Source organism: Magnolia sinica, chromosome 12 (assembly GCF_029962835.1).
Source record: "Magnolia sinica isolate HGM2019 chromosome 12, MsV1, whole genome shotgun sequence".
In the NCBI taxonomy this organism is placed as follows: Eukaryota; Viridiplantae; Streptophyta; class Magnoliopsida; order Magnoliales; family Magnoliaceae; genus Magnolia; species Magnolia sinica.
Genome location: NC_080584.1, coordinates 51,947,056 through 51,968,884, shown reverse-complemented (window position 1 = coordinate 51,968,884; position 21,829 = coordinate 51,947,056). Strand labels below are relative to the sequence as shown.

Here is a 21,829-nt window from a genome sequence, read left to right as displayed (position 1 = left end):
ACAAACAATTATTTACCTATAAATCATTTACAACTTATTGTAAAACTAAAAACAGATTATAAATGATTTACACTTGTAAATCATTTACTACTTTAACCATTTATAGGCATCTAAACGACCCCTAAGATAATCTGATAATCAAAAGCATTTATTGGGCCCACATTCTAAGATGGCCCCACTGGGCTCACATGTTAAGATGGTTTGATAATCGGAACCATCCATGTTTTTGGATGCTACTATGCACGTCTAACATTAGTATGTTTCTGTAATCAATGTGCTGATTAATATAGAAGACTTAGAAAAACACTTCCAATGGCTCTTGTTAACTCTAGAAATCAAAGTTTCCAGGACTAATTTTCAAAATTGCTATGACTTTACTACCAAAAAGATCAATGGTACTGGTCATCATCATATGGTGAAACAAACTTATCTTTAATAACCAATTCACATAATAATACATCAACATGTAAAAAAAAAAAAAAAAAGCCACATGGGCATACCTATGTAATCTTGAAAAGCCACTTTTGTAAATAAACATATGTACAGAGGTCGGCACTTTACCAGTCCTTGTGCAACAACCTTATTCTAGGATGAATGCATGGGCCCTCCATGGTGTTTGTATGACATCTAACCTGTTCAGGAGGTTCACCCCCATGTGAAACTTGAATACCCCAAATCATGCCGATCCACCCATCACGTGGATTATTTTTTATGGTGTTGATTGAATAGACTTGATTTTTAGAGCATACTGTCATTATCGTGGGGTGCACATATATGTATAGCTAAATTGATAAAGTAAATGGTAGGGGAATCATTTGTTCTACAAGGACTAGCAGAGAAACCCCTTACCTACAAGGATCTAAATCTAGCACAGAAGTTCAAGAAAAGGAAAGCCAATGCTGCAGCTTTACATACGGTGGGCCAGGGTATTCCATAACTTCCTTTCCTAAAGAGCCCTTTCACAAAGGGAAAGAAGCTCAACACCACCCATGTACTACACACCATCTCTCCCGGCCCCGGTGACCCACCAAAGATAGGTAGCCATACCCCTAACAGGCGCACCACAAGTGCAATCATATGCACTAACACAATGGCCGTTGCTGGAACGAAGATCGGTGAGGAGTCGAAGGTGAATCGTCCAGCATTCACATCAGTGCCACTATCCATGAGACTTTGATCTTTATGTGTAACTTCGAAGATCGTCTCTGATAAGCCGAGAAGCTTCAGTATGACACCCAAGACTCCGAACAAAAATGCAGTCGCCGACATTATCTTCATCATTCTCTGATTGTTCCACCATGCGCGGATGGGTTGCCGGCATTGAAGGTATTCCATCAGACACTGGAGGTTGGGCAAGATGAAAAGGGCAGCAGCAACTATCATCCAGGGATCCGTTGCCTGTATACATTTGAACGTAAGGATGAGATTTATTTTGACCTTAATAGTTAGCTATAACCTAAAATGTTGATTTGATCCTAGCCTTCCAAACAGCATTGATACTTTTGGAAGTGTGATGGGTCACCGTGGGCCCCACCATGATGTTTGTTTTCATCCATTCCATTCATCCATTTTTATAGATCATTTTAGGGCTTGATCCCAAAAATGAAAGGGATATAAATCTCAGGTGGACCACACCACAGGAAAACAATAGTGATTGGATATCCACCATTAAAATCCTCCTAAGGTCCACTGTACTGTTTATTTGACATCCAATCTGTGATTAGTTCATACAGACCCAAATGAAGGCCAAAAAAAAAGAAAAAGAAAAAACGATGAGCTTGATTCAAAGCTTTTATGGCGACACTCATTCAACACTGTTTCCTGTAATGTGGTCCACTTGAGATTGGTATATACCTCATTTTTGGTCTCATTCCATAGTTCCATAAAATGATCTAGAAAAATAGATGGACTGCATTGATGAAATACAAACATCATGGTGGGGCCCACAGAGCACCGACCATTAGCCATTGGCTGGTGGTAGGGGAGTAGCCAATCCGTTTCCTGAGATCATCCTCCCCTTTGCTTACCTTGGGTAAGAAGGACGTATTGGTAAGGAGACAAAAGGCCGGCAGCGCAGCGTAGCACAGTTCCGGAATGGAGCGCAGGGCCCACACGTTGAGCATAACATACGCCAGGGCCTGTCGGAAGCTGAGGTTTTTGGAGAGGGTGGCTAGCAAGGGACTATGTTCGTCGACAAGGATTTCAAGAAGGCCGGTGACCCACCTTTTCATTTGTGATACGGTAGCGGGTCCACCCACTGGTGCGCACCCAAGAAATGCTGGTGGCTGCGGCGAACAATAGACCGAACCCCAGCCCATAGAGTGGATCTTCAGCCCTGTGAGGACGTCCTCGGTCATGGATCCGTACACCCAACCCACCTGCAACCAAAGATTCGTGGTGATTCAAAAAGAAAAAAAAAAAAAAAAAAGAATATCTGTTATTGTAAACTCGGGCTTGGCTGAGTCTAATCCAATTCTTCACTACAAGTCATCAATATTGAAAATATGCCTAACTCGACCACATCACAACTTGGCTCAGGACGAAGCCTGTTAGCCCACGGTTGTTATAATGTTTATGTGATGGGGGTTCTGAAAATGCCTATTATCAACTCCCTTTTCCTTTTTCTTTTTTTAATTTTTAATTTTTTAGTTTATATACCCCTGTATTTTATTTTTATTTATTTTTATATTTAATCTTTGACAAATTCTTTTACAGAAACTCCTGCTTTAGAAAAATGGATTCTTCTTCTTCTTTAAAAGAAAAAAAGAAGAAGAAGAAAACTCTACCTTTAGAAAATAAGTTCTTCTCTTTATAGAGATTCTGCTCAAATGAGTTTGCTTTTGGAGGAAATTGATAAAAGGAGATGTAAGATAAAAAAAACTCCACTATTAGAAAATAAGTTATTCTTTTTTCCTTTAAAAGATTTAAGTTTATATTAGACTTTCGACATGAGCTAAACTTTAAACTTACTTTTGAGAGATCAAACGATGTTTAAATGAGATGATTCTAAAGTCATTTAAAAAATTGTTGAATTATCTTTTCAATGAGCCCAATATCACGGCGATCTAACTTTTAATGAGAAAGTTATAAGCTTTTTCGTGCAACCGCGTGATGCATTGCTCAAACCATAATTGATGTTTTGGGTCCACTTTTAAAAGGCTCAAATGGCCTCCAAATGAATTGATTCTTAAACCATTTGAAAGTTTGTCGAGTTATCTTTCCAACGAGTACAAGATCACCTTAAGATAGTGACTATCAGTACAATTAAGGAGAGTACATCCACCAAGAGTATAGTATGAAAACTGAACCACTATACATGCTTATATTTGATATTGTTATTTGTGCACATTTCTATTTATGCTTGTGAGTTTAATTTGCTGAATTACGAGTGCATAATTAAATGTATGATATATGTGTTAAATAGTTAACAAATCCCACACACAATATCATTATCTCTCTATAAACTAGTTGCTTAATTGTTATATTTTTTATAGTCTTTTTTATTGGACTCACTTTAACTTGGAAGTTTTACTGTTAATTTACTATATTTGTATTAATTAGTAAATTGAATAATTAGGCAAAGAATTTTAAAAGTTGTCCTATTCGCTCCCCCTCCCTCTTTTAGACTTTAGTCATAATTTTAAGTTCTATTAAGCTTCCACATGCACTGCGGTAGACTATTCTATGCAATTTCAGAACAATTATAATTCCCTAATTACAAGTTAGATTGGGGGTGATCTTTTACTTGTTAGAAAAATAATTAAATAAACTTTTAAATGACTTTAGAACTAGATCATTTGGAGATTGTTTGACTCGTTAAAATTCAGCCCAAAGTCAAGATTGAAATTTGCACAAAACAACGATCATGGTTTGGATAATGCATCACAAAGTCTCACAGAGATGGCTCTATCTTTCTTATTATAGGTCGGATAAGGATGATCATATACTCGTTGGAAAGTCAATTTAACAAACTTTCAAATGACTTTAAAATCATTGCATAAGAGATCATTTAAGCTTTCAAGAGGCAACCCAAAGTCCTGATCATAATTTGGACAATGCCCATATCGTGATTTGGACTGTGCATCCTGTAGTCCAACATAAATGGTTAGGTCGAATTAAGGTGAACTTGTGCTTGTTTGAAAGATAATTTAATGAGCTTTTGAATTGCTATGGAAACAACTCATTTAGAGACCATTTGACCTATCAAAAGTTGGCTCAAAGTACAGAATGTCAATTGAACAAAACAACAATTGCAGTTTGGATAATGCATCATGTGGTCCAACAAAAATAGTTATATTCCCCTATTATAAGTTGGATGGGAGTGATCTTGTACTTGTTGGAAAGATCATTCAATGAGCCTTTAAATGACTTTATGATTAATTCATTTGGAGACTATTTTGACATTTTTAAAGTACATCTAAAGTCCAAATCATGATTTTAAAAATGCCCAGATTGTGGTTTAAACTATGCATCACGAGGTCCAACAGAAATAGTTATGACTCAATCGTTACAGGTTGAATCAGGATTGTCTGATGTTTTTTGAAAACATAGTTCAATGATATTTGAAATGGCTCTAGAATTATCTTATTCGAAGACCATTTAATCTTTCAAAAGTGAGCCTAAAACAACAATCGTGATTTAAAAATGCATTACTCGGTCCTACAGAAATGCTTGTAACTTTCTCATATAAGTTAAATTAAGGAAATCTTAGGTTCATTGAAAAGATTCTCCAACAAACTTTTAAATGAGTTTGGAATCATCTCATTTTGATATCATTTGACCTTTCAAAAATATGCCTAAAGTCAAGTTATTTGCAAAATACTAATCTAAGCCTATTTTACTTTTTTTTTGAAGAAAGAAAGAAGAAACTATTTTCTAAAATTGGAGTGTTTTTTTTTTATATCTGTTGTCTTCTTATATCAATTTCTTCTCATGCATACCTATTTGAACATAATTTTATAAAAAGAAGAAGAACACATTCTAAAACTGGATTTTTTTTTTCCTTTTATTTGTTTCTTGGCAAAAGACCTATTTTAGTAAAATCTTTTAAAATAAGAAGAGCTCATCTTTTAAAAATGAAATATTTGTAAAAATTTTTTACCTATTTTTTCTCATCTTCTTCCTTATCAAGCCCGGTTGAACATAACAAGTAAAATGAAGAAGAAGAATCCATAATTCTGAATTTTTTGAAATATGTGTTTTCCAATATTTGTCAGTGAATAATAATAAAAGAAGGTACATGTATATAGAAAATTTAAAAAGATAATTATGAACATTTTCGTTTGAGAAAAGAACAAAAGGTGTCCTCTTGCGGCGCTATCACCAAATAATGAATATAGTTGATCCAAAATAATTAGTGTGGGGATTAGTGTAGAAAAATAATGCTTTGAAAAGCAATGCTATTGTGGCGCTATCACAAAATAATGAATATAGTTGAGGTAAAAATCATTTAAAAATTATATGCATGATACATTACTCAATTGACTAAAAAATGGAGCCCACTGCCTGCATTTGGCAGTCTCAAACTAAGATTGATTAGACAGTTTTTACCTCTTATCTAGGTGCACTTTCTTGACAACAGAAATTTTTTATTTTTAACTGTCCAATATATCGCTTGATAAAAACTGAATCACCAAGCAGGATTAATTTAGCCAACAACTAAGTTAGTTGGAATAAGGCTTAGATGATGATGATGATATTGGTGATGGTGATGACGATAAGCTATCGAATTTATGTCTACCAATCAGACGATCAGACATTTCTTAAACATTCAAAATGTTGGTCTACGATAAGGATCACCTTATTATAATTTTTTATTTTATTTTATTTTATTTTTTTTAAAAAAAACCTCATCCACCCATTAAATGGACCACACTGTGGTGTGGCTGATATTAGAGTGTATCTCACATGTGTATCACTTGACTACCATTGTAATTTAACGTAGTATTATGAGTTTCTATGCATGTGAACATATCTGATATCAATGAAAACCTGATCAAGTGTCTAATACAGATGAGATACATTCTAATATCACACCTCATGAGTGGTTTTGAGTCGAGACTCTTTTTTTTTTTTTTGGAGAGAAAAGTCTCAAGTTCCACCAGTTCAACCCAACCCAGCCGAACATATAGAGTCTATTTAGTTTTCAACGGTTTGCCTATCTTTGTATCCAACGCCAACTTGGCTGAATGATCATGTTGGTCAACTTGGTGGGTCATACCACTGGTATATTTCAGTTCAAAAGTTACACTAAATGAACAATTCCACCATCAGATTGATAGCCGGCATTGAGTAGCTAGAGCAAAAAAATGTAAATCATTGACACTAAAAAAAAAAGTTGTGAATTCACTCACCTCTTTACCCCAGCAAGTGTTGAACTCATATCGACAATCTGCAACCTCCATGGCTGCCTCAAGAGTGGCCGAAAAATCGGACGGACTAGATGATTCTTCATATTTTCTGGACATTATTCTAGCAACTGATTCTGAGAATTTGGTTGAGTGACCAAATCCTTTATCTAATGCATTTTCGTGTGATTTACCTACACAGGGAGGGGGAATACCAAACAAAAAACATTAGTCATTAAACACTACCGAATCGAAAGTTTCGATCAGGATCCCCAGCATGTAGATGGCTGTTGCTCATCAAAAGGAACAAACATGCAAATTGGATGTGGACCATTGGTCTTTCTTGTACATTTTCGCCCAATTGATGCGTGGGCCGTATCGATTCTTGGGTTAGAGTATCATTTTCGGAAGCGGATTGGCTAGTGTATCACACACCAGCAACCTAGCTGGTGTGGGTACGTGTCAGCAAAGACGAGTGCTGACTCCGAGCTGTACTAACGGTTAAAAGGAGATCAAAGTTACATGGGCCCCATAATGATGTATTTATCGTATCTACACCGTTCATCCATTTGACAAGATCATTTTAGATCTTGATACAAAAAATGAGTAATTTACAAGGCCCAAGTGGACCACACCACAAAAAGCAGTGGGGACAATGATTCTCACCGTAAAAACATTCATAGGGCCCACCATAACGTTTACTTTCCATCCAATCTGTTCATAAGGTCACACAGACATGGATGAAAAGAAAAAACAAATATCATATTGATCCAAAATTTTTGTGACCCCCACAAGGATTTCAATGACAGGCATTCAATACTCCACTTCCTTTTTACATTGTGGTCCCCTTGATTTTTGGGTCTGTCTTATTTTTCAGCAGAAACCTTATGAGGAGCTCACTTGATTACGAGGAATGAGACCACACTAAAGGAAACAGCGGGAATAATGACTTCCACCGTTGAAACCTTGCTAGGCCCAATAGTGATGCTTATTTGTCATCCAACCTGTTTATAAGATCACACAGACATGGATGAAGGGAAAACACAAATATCAGCTGATCCAAAAATTCTGTGAGCCCCAAGAAATTTTCAACAGTAAAATTTCAATTCACACTGATACAGATATATTTAATTTTTGGGCTCAAGCCATCAAATTATCTTTTAAAATGGATGGACAGAGTAGATAAAATATGTAAATCACAGTGATCCCCACAGAGTTTACTCAGTACGCTTACGGACTGAGTTACTCAGTACGACAATCCGCATTAGCAGACATAATAGGGAAGTGAATTGGCTGGTGTACCACATACCACCGATGTAGCTGTTGTGCTGGCATGTCCAAGTTCCATGGGTCCCATCATGTATAAGTTCTATCCAAACTGTCCTTCCACTCGGTGAGTTCCTTGTTGTAAGTTGTAAGGCTTGAGCCAACAAATAAAACAGATCGTAAAATCAATTAGAGCACGCTCTTAAAAGCAGTGGGGATTGAACGACTGACATTGAAATCCTCTTGGAGTCACATAAATTTTGAATTAATATGATAATTGATTTTTCTCTTAATCTATGTGTGTGTGACGTTATGAATATACTGGATGGAAAGTAAACATTACGGTGGACCCTATAAATATTTTAACAGTGAGAATCATTGCCCCACTGCTATTTGTGGTGTGGCCACTTGAGCCTTGGAAATTACTCATTTTTGGGATCACGATCTAAAATGATCTTTTCAAATGAATGAACGGTGTAGATATGATAAATACATCATCGTGGGTCCCATGTAACTTTGATCTCCTTTGAACCTTTCCCACGACACGTGCCCAGATCAGCTAGGTTGGTGGTGTGTGTTACACCAGCCAATCCACTACACGTAATAGACGGCTTGAGTAAAGCACGTGTTCTGGGGTGGCATGCATTGGGCATTGCATGTGCTCTGGGCTGGATTTAAGACAGAGTCCAATCTACGTAAAAGAAAATGTCAGTTCAACCGTCTTACCACTGGTTGAGCCGTAATTTGAGCGTTTGGTTTCTTTACAGTCCGGCGGCTGCCCATATATAACTTTTCTTCTGTGGAAGCATCCTGTCCCTCCATACAAGGGCCCTTGAATTCCTGCTATCCCGCGCATTACTTGCTGTATAAAGATAAACGAATAAATAAATATAGGTACCCCTGCGACTTAAATTTGAATTTATATGGGCATCATCTTAAAACATTTATGTTTTAAAGTAGTACTTTGACTTTTATGATTCTAACCATTCCATTTATGTCTCATAAAAGATGGACGGTTGTAACAACTTGGCCCCATTCAAAGGGTCAGGATCATTCAATTGGCGTGATGAACGATACTCTTAAATGATCAGTATGGATTAATGATTGGGTGCCTTACGTGTCATGCAAAAGCCCCGGAGACATTGCTAACCTGATCCCCACGAAGGTGTGGACAACCATACATGCAGGCATGAAGTGATCACTAATTATCAGTGAGACACAAATTGCTTAGTTTGGATCCTTCCAGTAAAAAAAATGGAGGGGGATTCTTGATTATTCAAGACCTAATCGAATCATATCTAATGGTCATTGAAATTTCTTATATCCTGCCATTCTCCATGATAATTCTAATTTATTGGTGTCTGAGTCAAGTCAATTTGATAAGATTTCAAACTGAGTCAATTGGGAAACTCAGCCATAAATATGAGTTGCTTGTTGACTCGACATGGCATGGTGAGTTACTCAACCTGGCTCGTGTCCACTTGAATCAAGTAGCTTGCCTGAGAACATTTCTTTTCATAGAAAGAATGTTGAATTTCAAGTCAAGAATCATCTAAGTCAGTTGGACTGAACCACTTCGACATGAGTTGAGTCGATTTTTAGGATTTTGAACTGTGGTAGAGAGTGTAAGGTTTTGTGCCAGTTGGGAACTTCTTGTGAAACGATCATTTGATTTCCAAATGGGTCGTCTTTAAGGCCGCCGTAGAATACCTGTGGAAATTGCACGAACCCACTTTCTATTTCTTTATGATGGCCCAGAAAGAAGCACATTGGATGAAGGATAGCGTTTGGATTGTTCACAAACATGTCGCAGTCGACATTCAACATGAACGGCGCATTCATCATCACACCCAAGACCCTTGTCTATTCAACAATGAAGAAAATTAGAAGATCAGCAAAGGGAATTTTCCTATTGTTGACCAAGTTTGTTACTTTGAGGCTCATGATCCTAACAATGGGTCGATTTCCAGCATGGACTTTAGAACCAGGCCAAGTTTAAGAGCTCAAGCGCAGGCATTACAAAGCTGGGCCACCATCCCCATTGTAGCCCCTGGCTGGTTGCCCACCATCTGATTTTTCCAGTCAAATTTGGAGCACTCACTACTCTACCTTTGACCATCCATTTGATAGCTATTAAATGGATGGTTATGATTGCTTGATCATTGTGATCTTATCTATAATGGGACCTACAATTTGGATGGTCTTGATTGATAAAGACCAACGTGGCATGTGAGGGATTTATTATTGCCATTTTTAACTAGTACAAAACTAATTATATATATATATATATATATATATATATATATAGAGAGAGAGAGAGAGAGAGAGAGAGAGAGAGAGAGAGAGAGAGAGAGAGAGAGAGAGAGAGAGAGAGAGAGGAACGCTCAGCTACGCACTGGTTCGTGCGAACCTTCCTATCAATCGTCCAATAAAGTAGACGATTTGGATGAAGGCGCTCTTAGTGCGAGTTTCTTTCTCTCACACGCCTCTTCACCCAATCTCCAAAAGATGCGGCGGAAGCCTTTTCAAATAAAATTCTTCCACTGAAATGCTAGGTGGGTCCCACCAATATGTTAGTGATGAATCCACACCATCGATACATTTTTAAAAATAATTTTATGGTATGAACCCAAAACTGAGGTAGATCAAATTCTCATGGGGGCCACACAGTGTTGATTGAACTCTCACCATTAAAAACTCACTAGGGCTACCAAAATTTTGGATCAAGCTGATATTTGCTTTTTTGGATGTTAAATAAATATCACGGTGGCCCCTAAAAAATATTTAACGGTGAGAATCATTATCACCGCTGCTTCCTGTGGTGTGGTCCACTTGAGATTTGGATTTGCCTCAATTTTGGGATAATGCCCTAAAATGACAAGAAAAAAATGGACGGATAGGGTAGATTTCTCAAAAATATCATGGTGGGCCCCACCTAGATTTCCAACGAACTTTGCAAATTGTATGCGTGATTAGGGGCGAATTTGATTTCCTGTGAAAGCCTTTCGCAGGAAGTTTCTGCGCAAGGATACTGGGTGGGGCCCACCACCATGTTTTTGAGAAATATACTCCGTTTGTCGAGCTCATTTTAGGAAAATCAACAAAAAACGAGGTAGATCCAAAACTAAAGTGGGCCACACGAGAGGGAAAATTGGGGAAAGAAATACCTACCGTTGAAACCTTCCTGGGCTCCACCTTGATGTTTATATGCCATCAAAACCGTTTATAAGATCATTAGCACAGGGATGAAGTGAAAATACAAAAAATTTATCCTAAAAAAGAGCTTTTGTGGTCATAAAAATGTTTTAATGGTTCTCACTGAATCCCTACTGTTTCCTCTCGTGTGGCCCAGTCGAGTCTTTGATCCACCTCATTTTTTGTCGCTTACCCTAAAATTAGCTTGCAAAACAGATGAACGGAGTATATTTTCCAAAAACATGGTGGTAGGCCCCACCCAGCATCCTTGCCCAGGGACTTCCTGCCATAGGCTTTCGCAGGAAATCCGCATCACGACAGAGGTTGAGTAGCTGACGCGGATTAGATACTGGCAGAGGTTGAGTAGCCAGAGTCGCTACTGGATTGACGTCACCAAGTTCTGTGTGCCCCACATGATGTATGTGTTGTATCCTCAACGTCTATACATTTGGAGAGATCATTTTAGAATATGGTCCAAAGAATGAGGTAGATCCAAGGCTGGGGTGGACCCCACTACAGTGGTGAGAGTGACGCCCACCATTCAAACCTTCAAAAGGTCCACCATAATTTTTATTTGAGATCCAATCTGTTCATTTGTTAACGCAGACATGAAAGAAGGCAAAACAGACTCACTAATGAAGTGAACAACGTCACCAAGTTCTGCGGGCCATACCATGATGTATGTTTTATATCTACACCACCCATCCATTTGAAGAGATCGTATTAGGGCATGATCCAAAGAATGAGTCAGATCCAAAGATCTAGTGGACCCCACCACAGAAAATAGTGAGGAGAGTGACGCCACCATTAAAAAGTTCTGTGGGCCACAAAAGTTCTCGATTAAGCTAATATTTGTGTTTTCCCTTCTTTCATGTCTGTGTTAACACATGAACAGATTGGATCTCAAATAAAAATTATAGTGGACCTTTTGAAGGTTTCAATGGCAGGCGTCACTCTCACCACTGTTTTCTACGGTGGGGTCCACCCTAGCCTTGGATCTACCTCGTTCTTTGGACCATATCCTAAAATGATGATCTCTCCAAATGTATGGACGGTAGGGATATAACATATACATCATGTGAGGCACACATAACTTAGTGACGTCACTTCAGTAGCGACTCTGGCTACTCAACCTCTATCGAGGACGTGGGTTTCCTGCAAAAGACTTCCTACGCTGGGAACATAAGTGGGGCCCACTGTCATATTTTTGAGAAATCCTATCCGTCCATCCATTTTTTGAGTTCATTTTAAGATATGGGGCCAAAAATAAACCGTATCCAATTCTCAAGTGGGCCGAAAACATGATAATTGAATGTCCACAATTGAAATATATGTGGGACCAAAAAAGTTTTGAATCATGCTATTATTTGTGTTTTCAGTTCATCCAATTACAAATGACGTTATTAACGGTATGGATGGCATGTAAACATCATTGTCGAACTTAAGGAGGTTTCAACAAAAGAAATTTCCCTAACTACCTTTTTCGTTAGTGTGGCCCACTTGAGTCTTTTATCCTGATAAATTTTGGTCTTATCCCCTAAAATGATCTCAAAAAATGGAGGACGGAGAGGATTTCTCACAAATATGACAGTAGGCCCACTTGGGTTCCCAGCGCAGGAACTTCCTGCAAAAGGCTTTCGCAGGAAATCCGCATCCCTCTGTCAGTATCCAGTTTGCGTCCTTTAATGATGCACGCAATTTGCAAAGTTTGTTAGAAATCTAGGTGAGACCCACCATGATGTTTTTGAGAAATCTACCTCGTCCATCCATTTTTCCTTATCATTTCAGGGCATTATCCCAAAACTAAGGTAAATCTAAATCTCATGTGGACCACACCACAGGAAGCAACGGTGATAATGATTCTCACTGTTAAATATTTTTTAGGGCCCACCGTGATATTTATTTGACATCCAACCTGTAGATTAGGTCATATAGAACTGCATGATGGAAAAAAAAGAAGCAAATATTAGCTTGATCCAAAATTTTGGTAGCCCCAGGAAGTTTTTAATGGTGAGAGTTCAATCAAGACTGTGTGGCCCACTTGAGAATTTGATTTACCTCAGTTTTGGGTTCATACCATACAATTATTTTAAAAAATGTATGGACAGCGTGACTTTATCACGAACATCTTGGTGAGACCCACCTAGTATTTCAGCGGAAGAACTTCACCTGCCGCATCCGATGGATCCATTCAGAATTATCTCGGCAGAGGAATTACATGAACTAGATAGTTGGTATCAAGCAAACAAGGAGATAGGGTTGGCTTTGTGGTTCAAAACCATATGGGTTAAAGATGAATGGGTTGATAGCGTTGTAAGCATTCTCTCTCTCTCTCTCTCTCTCTCTCTCTCTCTCTCTCTCTCTCTCTCTCTCTATATATATATATATATATATATATATATATATATATATATATATAGATCCTATCTATGAGTTTTTACTACTGGACATGATAGAGCTTAGAGGGATTTTAAAAAAAGTCCTTTAATTATGAGAAAGAGTTTGAATTATTTTAAAAGCAGCTTAATATGTTTTTTAAATATACTATTTTAAGGAAGTTAACTGTTTCAAAAAGTTACAAATAAAATTATTGATTTTATATATGTCATATTAAGAAATTTTTATAAATACTTTATTCAAACTTTTAATCACTAATATTAATTTTTTTTTGCTCTCAATTTTAGATATTTATCTCCTTTTGATTTAATGGTTATTTTTGAGAAGAAGATGGTGATCCTTTTTTTTGCACATACCTAAGAGTCGCTACGTTAATTAAGCACTTGATAATTGAAACATTACCTATCGTCATTAGAAAATGATCAAATATATACAGGAAATGCTCATGTTTAATTTTGTCTAGATTGTTATAAATACGGTAAAAAATTTAGAAAAATAAAAATAAACGCCAAACATTTGGGGAATAAAATGTTTGGGTTTAATATAAATTGGACTAAAAAAGTATAATAAAAAAAACAGCCATATATATGCATTAATTATGTGTTTATTTATCATATATGTGTATGTATATTATATATAATTATAAATAAAATTAAATTAAAAAACTTTAATAAAAATAATTAGAATGTCTATGTGCATGAGCAATAATGTATATAGATTGTCGAATGGTGTTCCTTTGCCTCTCAAATCCTTCCTTTCCAAGTAATATCATATAAATTAATTCATCTCCATTAAAAACTTCTATCAATGCATGGCAACCAACAATCTCGGCACCCTACGTGAATATATATATATATATATATATATATATATATAATGCGTTCCATATCCGCATATGGAGAGCCAGCAAAAATATTGAGTTAAAGTGGTGTTTTGCTAACTAGGTCATGAGTTGCGTTGTCTCAGCTGGGTACTCCTACTGAGACTGGTCGAAGATGATCACTGCATGGAATTTGCATGCTTCTATCAGCTTTAATTATATCATGGGGGCAGCTAATGCTATTTTTACGTCATGGAAAATCAACTGTGGGCCCACCATATGGACGGTCCACTTCATTAAACGGCCACTTGCCACCTTTAAAGCAAGTCTAAAGACACAAGTTGGGATAACTACAAAATGTTCTTAAACGTGCGTTTGCCACATTCAACTAAATTGTGGCAACTCATCCCCATGAAAGGTAGCATATTTTCATATTAATCTAAACCGTTCAAATCATGGGCCCCATCATGGATGCATGATATTTAGGAAAAACCAAACTGATAAAGCAGTCTATTGTCAACGGCCAATTCATGCTTGTTTTACTGTGAGTTTTATAATTTTCAACTGAACATGTTTCTGTTGTCTATTACCAAAACGTTCATAGCTCCAGCTTTATAGTGATGGGGTTGCTTTGGCCTCTTCTCTCTGGCTACATACACAAGATGAGGAATCCCATTTGGAATCTTTTCCTTGTTCTCCCATATCACCTACAACCCACAAAAACATATAAACAGGAACAAAACACAAATTCATACGTGTGCCGGCCTCGCATGTGTGCATAGCCCAGCTGCCACACAAGTTTCTATTTGTGTCCACGTGGCACGAGAATGGAACATCCAGTCTGTCAATCGGGTTCGCACCACAGCGACGGTTCCATCTATGCTTCAGTTATCAAGATGGGCCAAGGAATATGTATGAGACAAATGGACGGTTATTAGAAGTTCGTTTGGTCATTTGTTTTGTTTCGTACACTCTCTCACTTATCGAGTAGACTGGCCCCACCTGATCGACGGCTCGAATGTTCCATTCATGTGCTATGTTTGTTGTAAGTGGAAAAGCATGCATGGATATCATGGACCACACGTGCATGCAAGATTCGCAAACGTGCTTTGTGAAATATGTGTTTGTAGCAATGAATTATTGTAGAGAATCACGTAATCAAAACAATCAAATACCTTAACAATGCTTGGATGGTTTTGACGATTAATATTCGAGAAATCTTCAAAATGGTCCGTCAAATGATCAGGAACCGACGATTTTTGGACCGCCTCTTTAATTTTCCGGTCAAGTTCTTCATATTGGACCTAATGTACTCCCAGGAAATGAAATAAACACATGTTAACAAGCAATGAAGCATTTCAAGTGTCAACGGCCCACGTGATCACAGATCAGACGGTAATGCCGCAACAAGCATGTGACCAAACACCAAATGTGCATCCCCCCGTGATGATCGAATGCCACAAAAATTAGGCTGATCCAATTATCTCGTGTGCCCCACATGGAATTGGAGAATTTTTTAGATGTATATGTTCTTTTCTATCATTAGAATTTTTTAATGACTTTGGATTTTTGAGGATTTGTATACAAATCCCAAAATTACTTTTGTAATTGCTATTTTCAATGGCTTGCTAACTCCACATGCATAGAGTACTGGCTATGTACAGTCTAGCACATCATGCCTATATGGAACACATGTAATGCAGGGGCATTTTTACAGCAAGGGTGTCTGTGTGATGCAGGGGTACACTCGAAATGGGTGGCTTGTGTAAGGCGGGTAGTTCATGCGAGGCGAGCCCTACGCATGTGAAGCAGATGACTTGTGTGAAGCAGAATCCATGTAAAATGGGGCCCATGAGAGGGTTCGGCCAAGGTCCTAACCCCATGGGATGTGGGGTCTAAGCTATGAGATAAAAGAATTAATTTGCCATGCTCTATCAATTTAAGCTTTTTAGAGCAAGTAGTTGATTATCCCACCTCAACATATACCATGTCCAAGCCTTCTGCTTGAAAATACTGCTCAAAGAAATTGTGGAGTTTCTCCTCATGTGGGCCAAAATATACAAAGTAAACTTATGGTTAGAATTTTCTTTTACTCCATCCATTCATTTTGTATGCCGTGGCCCACCCGAGGTCTTAATACCTTATTTAGAAGAGAGGTCTGATCAGTGCACCCCACCTTATTTAAATATCTGATCAAGCACACGTCTCACATATTGGCCGTCTAGTTGCCTGTGGATGGTCAGTGCCCACCACCTTAAGTTGATCGTTCCTCAATTATAAATAACTTTTACAGAAAATCAAACTAAATGTTTATAACCATGGTGGGTCCCAGTATTTTCTTTTCCTTTTAATCTTAGATCTGTTAATTTTTCATGATCACGTGAGTGTGTGGCCATGCATGTGTGTGTGTTGTGTCTTGAATCACCTTCATCTCTTTCCATTGACGAACAAAATCATCCGACGTATGCCCGGAAGGCATTTCAGGTTCTGTAGAGAAATACATGAAAGGAGCCCGAACTTGAACGCCGTATTTCTTACAGAAGGGAACCCACTGCTTGGCGAACTCGCATGCTTCAATCAAAGAATAGAAAGTGATCGGTGACGCCCCATCGTCGGACACGTAGCAAGCAAGCTTGTGAGATGGGTAGTCGACGGCCAACAATGAGAGAACGGTGTTTACAGTCAATATCGGTGGTTCCAGCAAATGGTCCGCTGTAGTGGCAAACATGTCTAGCGAAGGAAGGTCTTGGAACCTATTAAAGAAGATAACAATAGATGATGAAATAGTAAATTTGAAATATTACTGACGAAGAGATGGATGTGATGAGGTCGTTCAGCGTCTTTCTGAAGGGGATAACCACTCCAAATCCACGGAGCTTCTCTGGACTACTCACAGGGATTTCTCGAATCCACGAGGGAAAACAAGAAAATAGAAATAAATTCTAGAAATTCAAAATTTGATTGATAGACGGAAAAAAATGAATTTACAGCACTTTAAATAGTGATACCAAAACTTAGAAGAATTTTTGGAATCAAACTCCAATTCAAACACTCGAAAAATTGGGACTTATTATAAATAGTAAACTTACTATTTCTAGACTATCATGATTCCTACTTGACTTTATGGTTTTCGGCCAAAAATAGCAAGTGTCATATTTGGCTTAACCATAATATTCTCCTAATTTTTCTAAGCACTTTTCATGTTGGACACAACGCTTAAAGATTGAAGGATGAAGAGTTATAATCAAATTACAACTTACTATATATTGTAAAAACGAAAATAAAAGGAATTTTCGACCGTCGATGGGCAACCCAACATAGCAGTGTTGGGTGGCTAAAGTAACTTCTCCTACCCAAAATCATATATGACACGTCGAATAATTCATTTTGGTTTGCGAGATATGCCTACTTTAAGGTTCTGACAGTCCCGAACACTTCCGGCTGCCTCCAATCAGACCTTCTCTGGTCCATCTTGGAGATGAAATTGTCCACGATCCCCTCTACATTAATTCTACAAACTCCATCCATCATCACTTGGGTGTGTTTGGATGTCCAAACGAATTAAATGACCAAAGTGTTTGAATTGCAATCACCATGGCTTCAAGTCCAACTTATAACAAACAAAGCGTGAAAAAAAAAAAAAACAACTCAGCTGAGTAGACTCCAATGGAACATTTTTTAATCAACATTAGTGAAAAACACAATCAGATCACGGCTGCACTGAGAGTTGAAAAGCACCAAGGAAAACTCAGAAAAAATAAAAAAATAAAAAAATCGACGATACTGAATTGAAACGTTAATATATAGCAATGAAAATTCGACTATTTCTACATATCAATGAATGTAAATATCAAATATTATGGAAAACCTTGTCTGAGTTACTCAACTCAACTCGATAGATTTTCAATTAGAGTAGAAAACAACTCACTGAAACTAGGAAAAAACTAGATGGATGCCAACCCGAAGAAATTTGTGAACTCCCACTTTATTCAATTCATCTTCAATGAATAGAAACAAATAGCAATCTGATTTAGTGGAGTGCCCAAACGCACCCTTGTGACTATTTTTACCTCTCTAAAAGCCGATTCGGATATGTTTTCTGATCGACCGGGTTCCATCTGATGTTTGTGTTCAAGACCCAAAAGAAGGTGAACCATGACTCGCAAAGGAAGGCGATGAGCCAAACGGTTCCATGGCTGCCAAGGTGCTGGACCCGGTAAAAGAGGAGAGAGAGGAGGAGGAAGAGGATGAGCAGATTCAGTGCTCTGGATAGAGTGTTCTTACGAGGAATCTTCTCATGGAGAGGGAGAGAGATAGGGTTGGTCATGGTTAGAAGGCTAAGATGGATGCAGTAAGCAGATCTGTTGTATGTGTGTCCTTATATAGATGCACTCTCCCTGTATGGCGTCTACGTGCGTTTGGGGTCATTAGTAGAGCGGTGCTTCAACCGGAGCTTTGTGGGGCCACCGTGATGTATATGTTAAAAAAATTTAGAAATTCATCCAATCAACACAATAATCATGTTATATTCATAGAAATAACAAAACGGATCCTTTGCTCTATGTCAACTCCGTCTATCCTATTGAGCCAACCTACTTTAGTGGCCGTTTGGGAGCGTGGATTTGGAACCCTGGATTCAAAACCCCTGGATTTGAAATCCTCCTATTGTGTTTGGCATCTGGATTGAGAATCAACTTTAATCCAAAAGTAGTAATGCATGATATATTTATAAGGGCTCGAATTTAATTACTAAATTAACTTTAGTAAATCTAATTAGTGAACATATGTAATGTTTAACACAATGGTTGAAATAGGCCTGCTGAAATATACGATTTGCCTGAAAATGATGAAATTCCAAGTCTTGGATGGGCCACAAGCACAAAATCATGTCCGAGTGACTAACCAATGATTTTTAACCATTGATTTATATGGACAACGTTTGGATGGTAGTGATCATCATATTAAAGTAATTATAGTGATGCAATTGATAATATAATTGTTTCAGGACATCATTAGTGGGCCATGTGCCCAATATAATAATAATCCGATGACATTCATGTTACACATGCAACTCTTGGAAGGATTTTAGATGTAATCCAAGTTCTCACCTTGGATTTCAAACCCCCTACTTGAGGGGATTCGAAACCCTGTCTATTTGAAACCTCATGTTACTTTATGGTGCCAAACGATCATGGAATTTGAAATCCCCTCAAATCTCCCTAGATAATCCATGGTGCCAAACGACCCCTTATGGCTTAACATAGAAAATTAGGCATATCTAAAACTCAAGTGGTCCACACCTCCAAGAAACAGTAGAGATTGAACATTCACCATTGAAATCTTCTTGGGGTCACAAAAATTTTGTATCATTGTGGAATATGGATATGAATGGATAGGATGACATATAAACATCACAATGGCCCTGAGGAAGATTTCAACGGTGGGCATTTCAATCCCAACTGTTTCCTCTTGTGTGATCCACTTGCTTTGGATCTTCCTCATAGGGGTGTACACGAACCGAGCTAGCTTGGTTAGCTCGCTCGACTTGACTCAAAAAAGCTCGATTCGACTCGGTTCGAAGCTGAGTTCGAGTTGAATTCAAGAAGGCCCCAGCTCGACTCGACTCGGATCGAATCCATCTTGAATCCAGCTCGAATCGAACTCGAATTGAACCAGTTCGGTGACTCGGTTACCTTGCCTTTGATGTTGCTCACCAAGTGTTTGATAAAATGACTCAACGGAGTGTGGCCTGTGACAAGGAAGGTATATATGTGTATCACACATGAATGATAGGCTGTATGGGTTCATATGGGCTTGAAAAAGCCTGTTATTCGGGTGATAGCACCGATATTAAAGACAGAAACAAGTTTCAAAATTAAGGTCTCAGCCGAGCACTGCTGTATCCCGTATTAAGTCTCTTTGGCTATAGAAGAGGGCTGCTCAAAATCAATGTCTTAACCAAGCACCGATGTTTCCTATATCGAGTCTCTTTGGCTATATAAGAGAAGAGGGTTGCTGCATCATTGAATTGCTTTACAACCAAGCAATGTACGACTATCTCAATAAAGGGTGTATGCTTGCATTGGAAGCGGATTGGTTGGTGTACCACACAGCAGCTATATAGCTGCTATATTGATTTTATGTTGTTTAGTATTTTGTATTGATTTTATGTTGTTTAGAAGGTATTTGATAAAATACCTGTAAAACTATTGCTTCTGTTTCACATACAAAAGTATTTTGAAGGTGTAGTCCAGGTGTTTGTGGATATGCCTCAATGGCGAACTCGGCCTGAGCTACTGACCGAACCGAGCTAAGCTGGCCAGTCAGGCTCAAGGACCGAGCCAAACCGAGTTCGAGCTGAGGTCAGCCACTGGCCGAGCCGAGTCGAGCTGAGGCCAGCTTGACTCGATTCGACTCGATGTACACCCCTACTTCCTCATCATAAAATAAGCTCCCAAAATGGATGACACAGTGGGCCCCATAGAGCTTAGAATTACGATGAAGTAGCATCGAGTCAACCACGCAGTCAACCACGCACTGCTCGACTGCTCAGAATTTCATATCATCCATCTAGGAAGCCGAAAGTGGATTGGCAGGTGTACCATAAACCACCTACTTGTATGGTGTGTCGACGTCACCAAGTTCTGTGGGTCCCATCTTAAGGTATTATTTATATCCAAACCGTCCATCCACTTGATGAGCTCATCTCGTCATAAGGCCCCATCTTGAGGTATTATTTATATGGCTGTACACGAGTCGAGCTAGCTCAAAAAGCTTGCTCGACTTGGCTTGAAAGGCCGACTCAAGGTGAGTCAAGCTTATTTTTTAAAGCTCGAGTTGAGTTCAAGCCGAGTTCGAGCATGGTGCATTTCAACTCGACTCGCCTCGAAGCTCGAGCTCGAGTGTGTGTGTGTGTGTGTATATATATATATATGTATATATATAGGGAAAAGGTACTATGCGCTCGACCTCACGATAAGTTCTCGTGAGGTCGAGCTGTGTGGGCCCCACCATGATGCGTGTCGACCATCAACACCGTGCATTTGATGGGTCCCCTTTAAATTATGGGTTATCCCAAAAATCAGTCGTATACGGAACTCAGGTGGGCCATAGCATCTAAAATCATGTGAAGATACCGTTAAAACATATGAAAGCACTTGGTGGGGCCCACCTGAGTTTTGAATGCTGCTGAAACTTGGTCTAAACCCTCATCCAAGTGGGACACACATAATGGATGGGCTGGATTTGCAAACCACATCTTGATGGGGCCAAAAAATGATTATGAATGTTTTAATGGTGCATGGCCCCTCCCCACTTCTGTATGTGGTGTGGCCCACACAAGTCACGGATTGACTTGATTTTTGAGACCTAGGCCCACGATGGAATGGTGCATCTGACTGATGGGTAGATGTTCGAAACGCATCAAGGTGGGCCCCACACAGCTTGACCTCATGGGAAGGACTCGTGAGGTCGAGCGCATAGTACCTTTTCCCATATATACACTACGCCAAAACTGTGAAAAAAGGACGGTCCAAAACCGTCTCAAATGACCAAAAAGGACAGTCATGGACCGTCGCAAGGGCCATCAAATTTTGACGTGTCGTATTACTTAAAGGACGGTCGAAAACCGTCATTTTTATTGACGAAAAAAAGACGGTCATGGACCGTCCTAAAAAAGGACGGTCGTGAACCGTCCTTAAAAAGGACGGTCTCGGACCGTCTCTTATGAGCCTTTAAAGGACGACCATCAACCGTCCTTTAAAAGGACGGTCATGAACCATCCTTAAAAAAGACCGTCGTAGGT

The 21,829-nt window shown here is 38.6% G+C and overlaps 1 protein-coding gene across 1 annotated transcript; it reads right to left on the bottom strand.

Annotated features, from left to right (window-relative positions):
• Nucleotides 1-512: 512 nt before the first annotated feature.
• LOC131221369 (cellulose synthase-like protein H1) lies at nt 513-18,388 on the bottom strand. Its single transcript, XM_058216619.1, has 9 exons — nt 18,096-18,388; nt 16,451-16,778; nt 15,201-15,329; nt 14,616-14,732; nt 9,264-9,476; nt 8,379-8,475; nt 6,354-6,541; nt 2,028-2,378; nt 513-1,398 (listed from the first exon to the last, which is right to left on the bottom strand). Exons 1-9 carry the CDS (start codon nt 18,350-18,352, stop codon nt 850-852), a joined length of 2,229 nt encoding a protein of 742 aa, XP_058072602.1. The 5' UTR covers nt 18,353-18,388; the 3' UTR covers nt 513-849.
• Between the last annotated feature and the right edge of the window lie 3,441 nt (nt 18,389-21,829).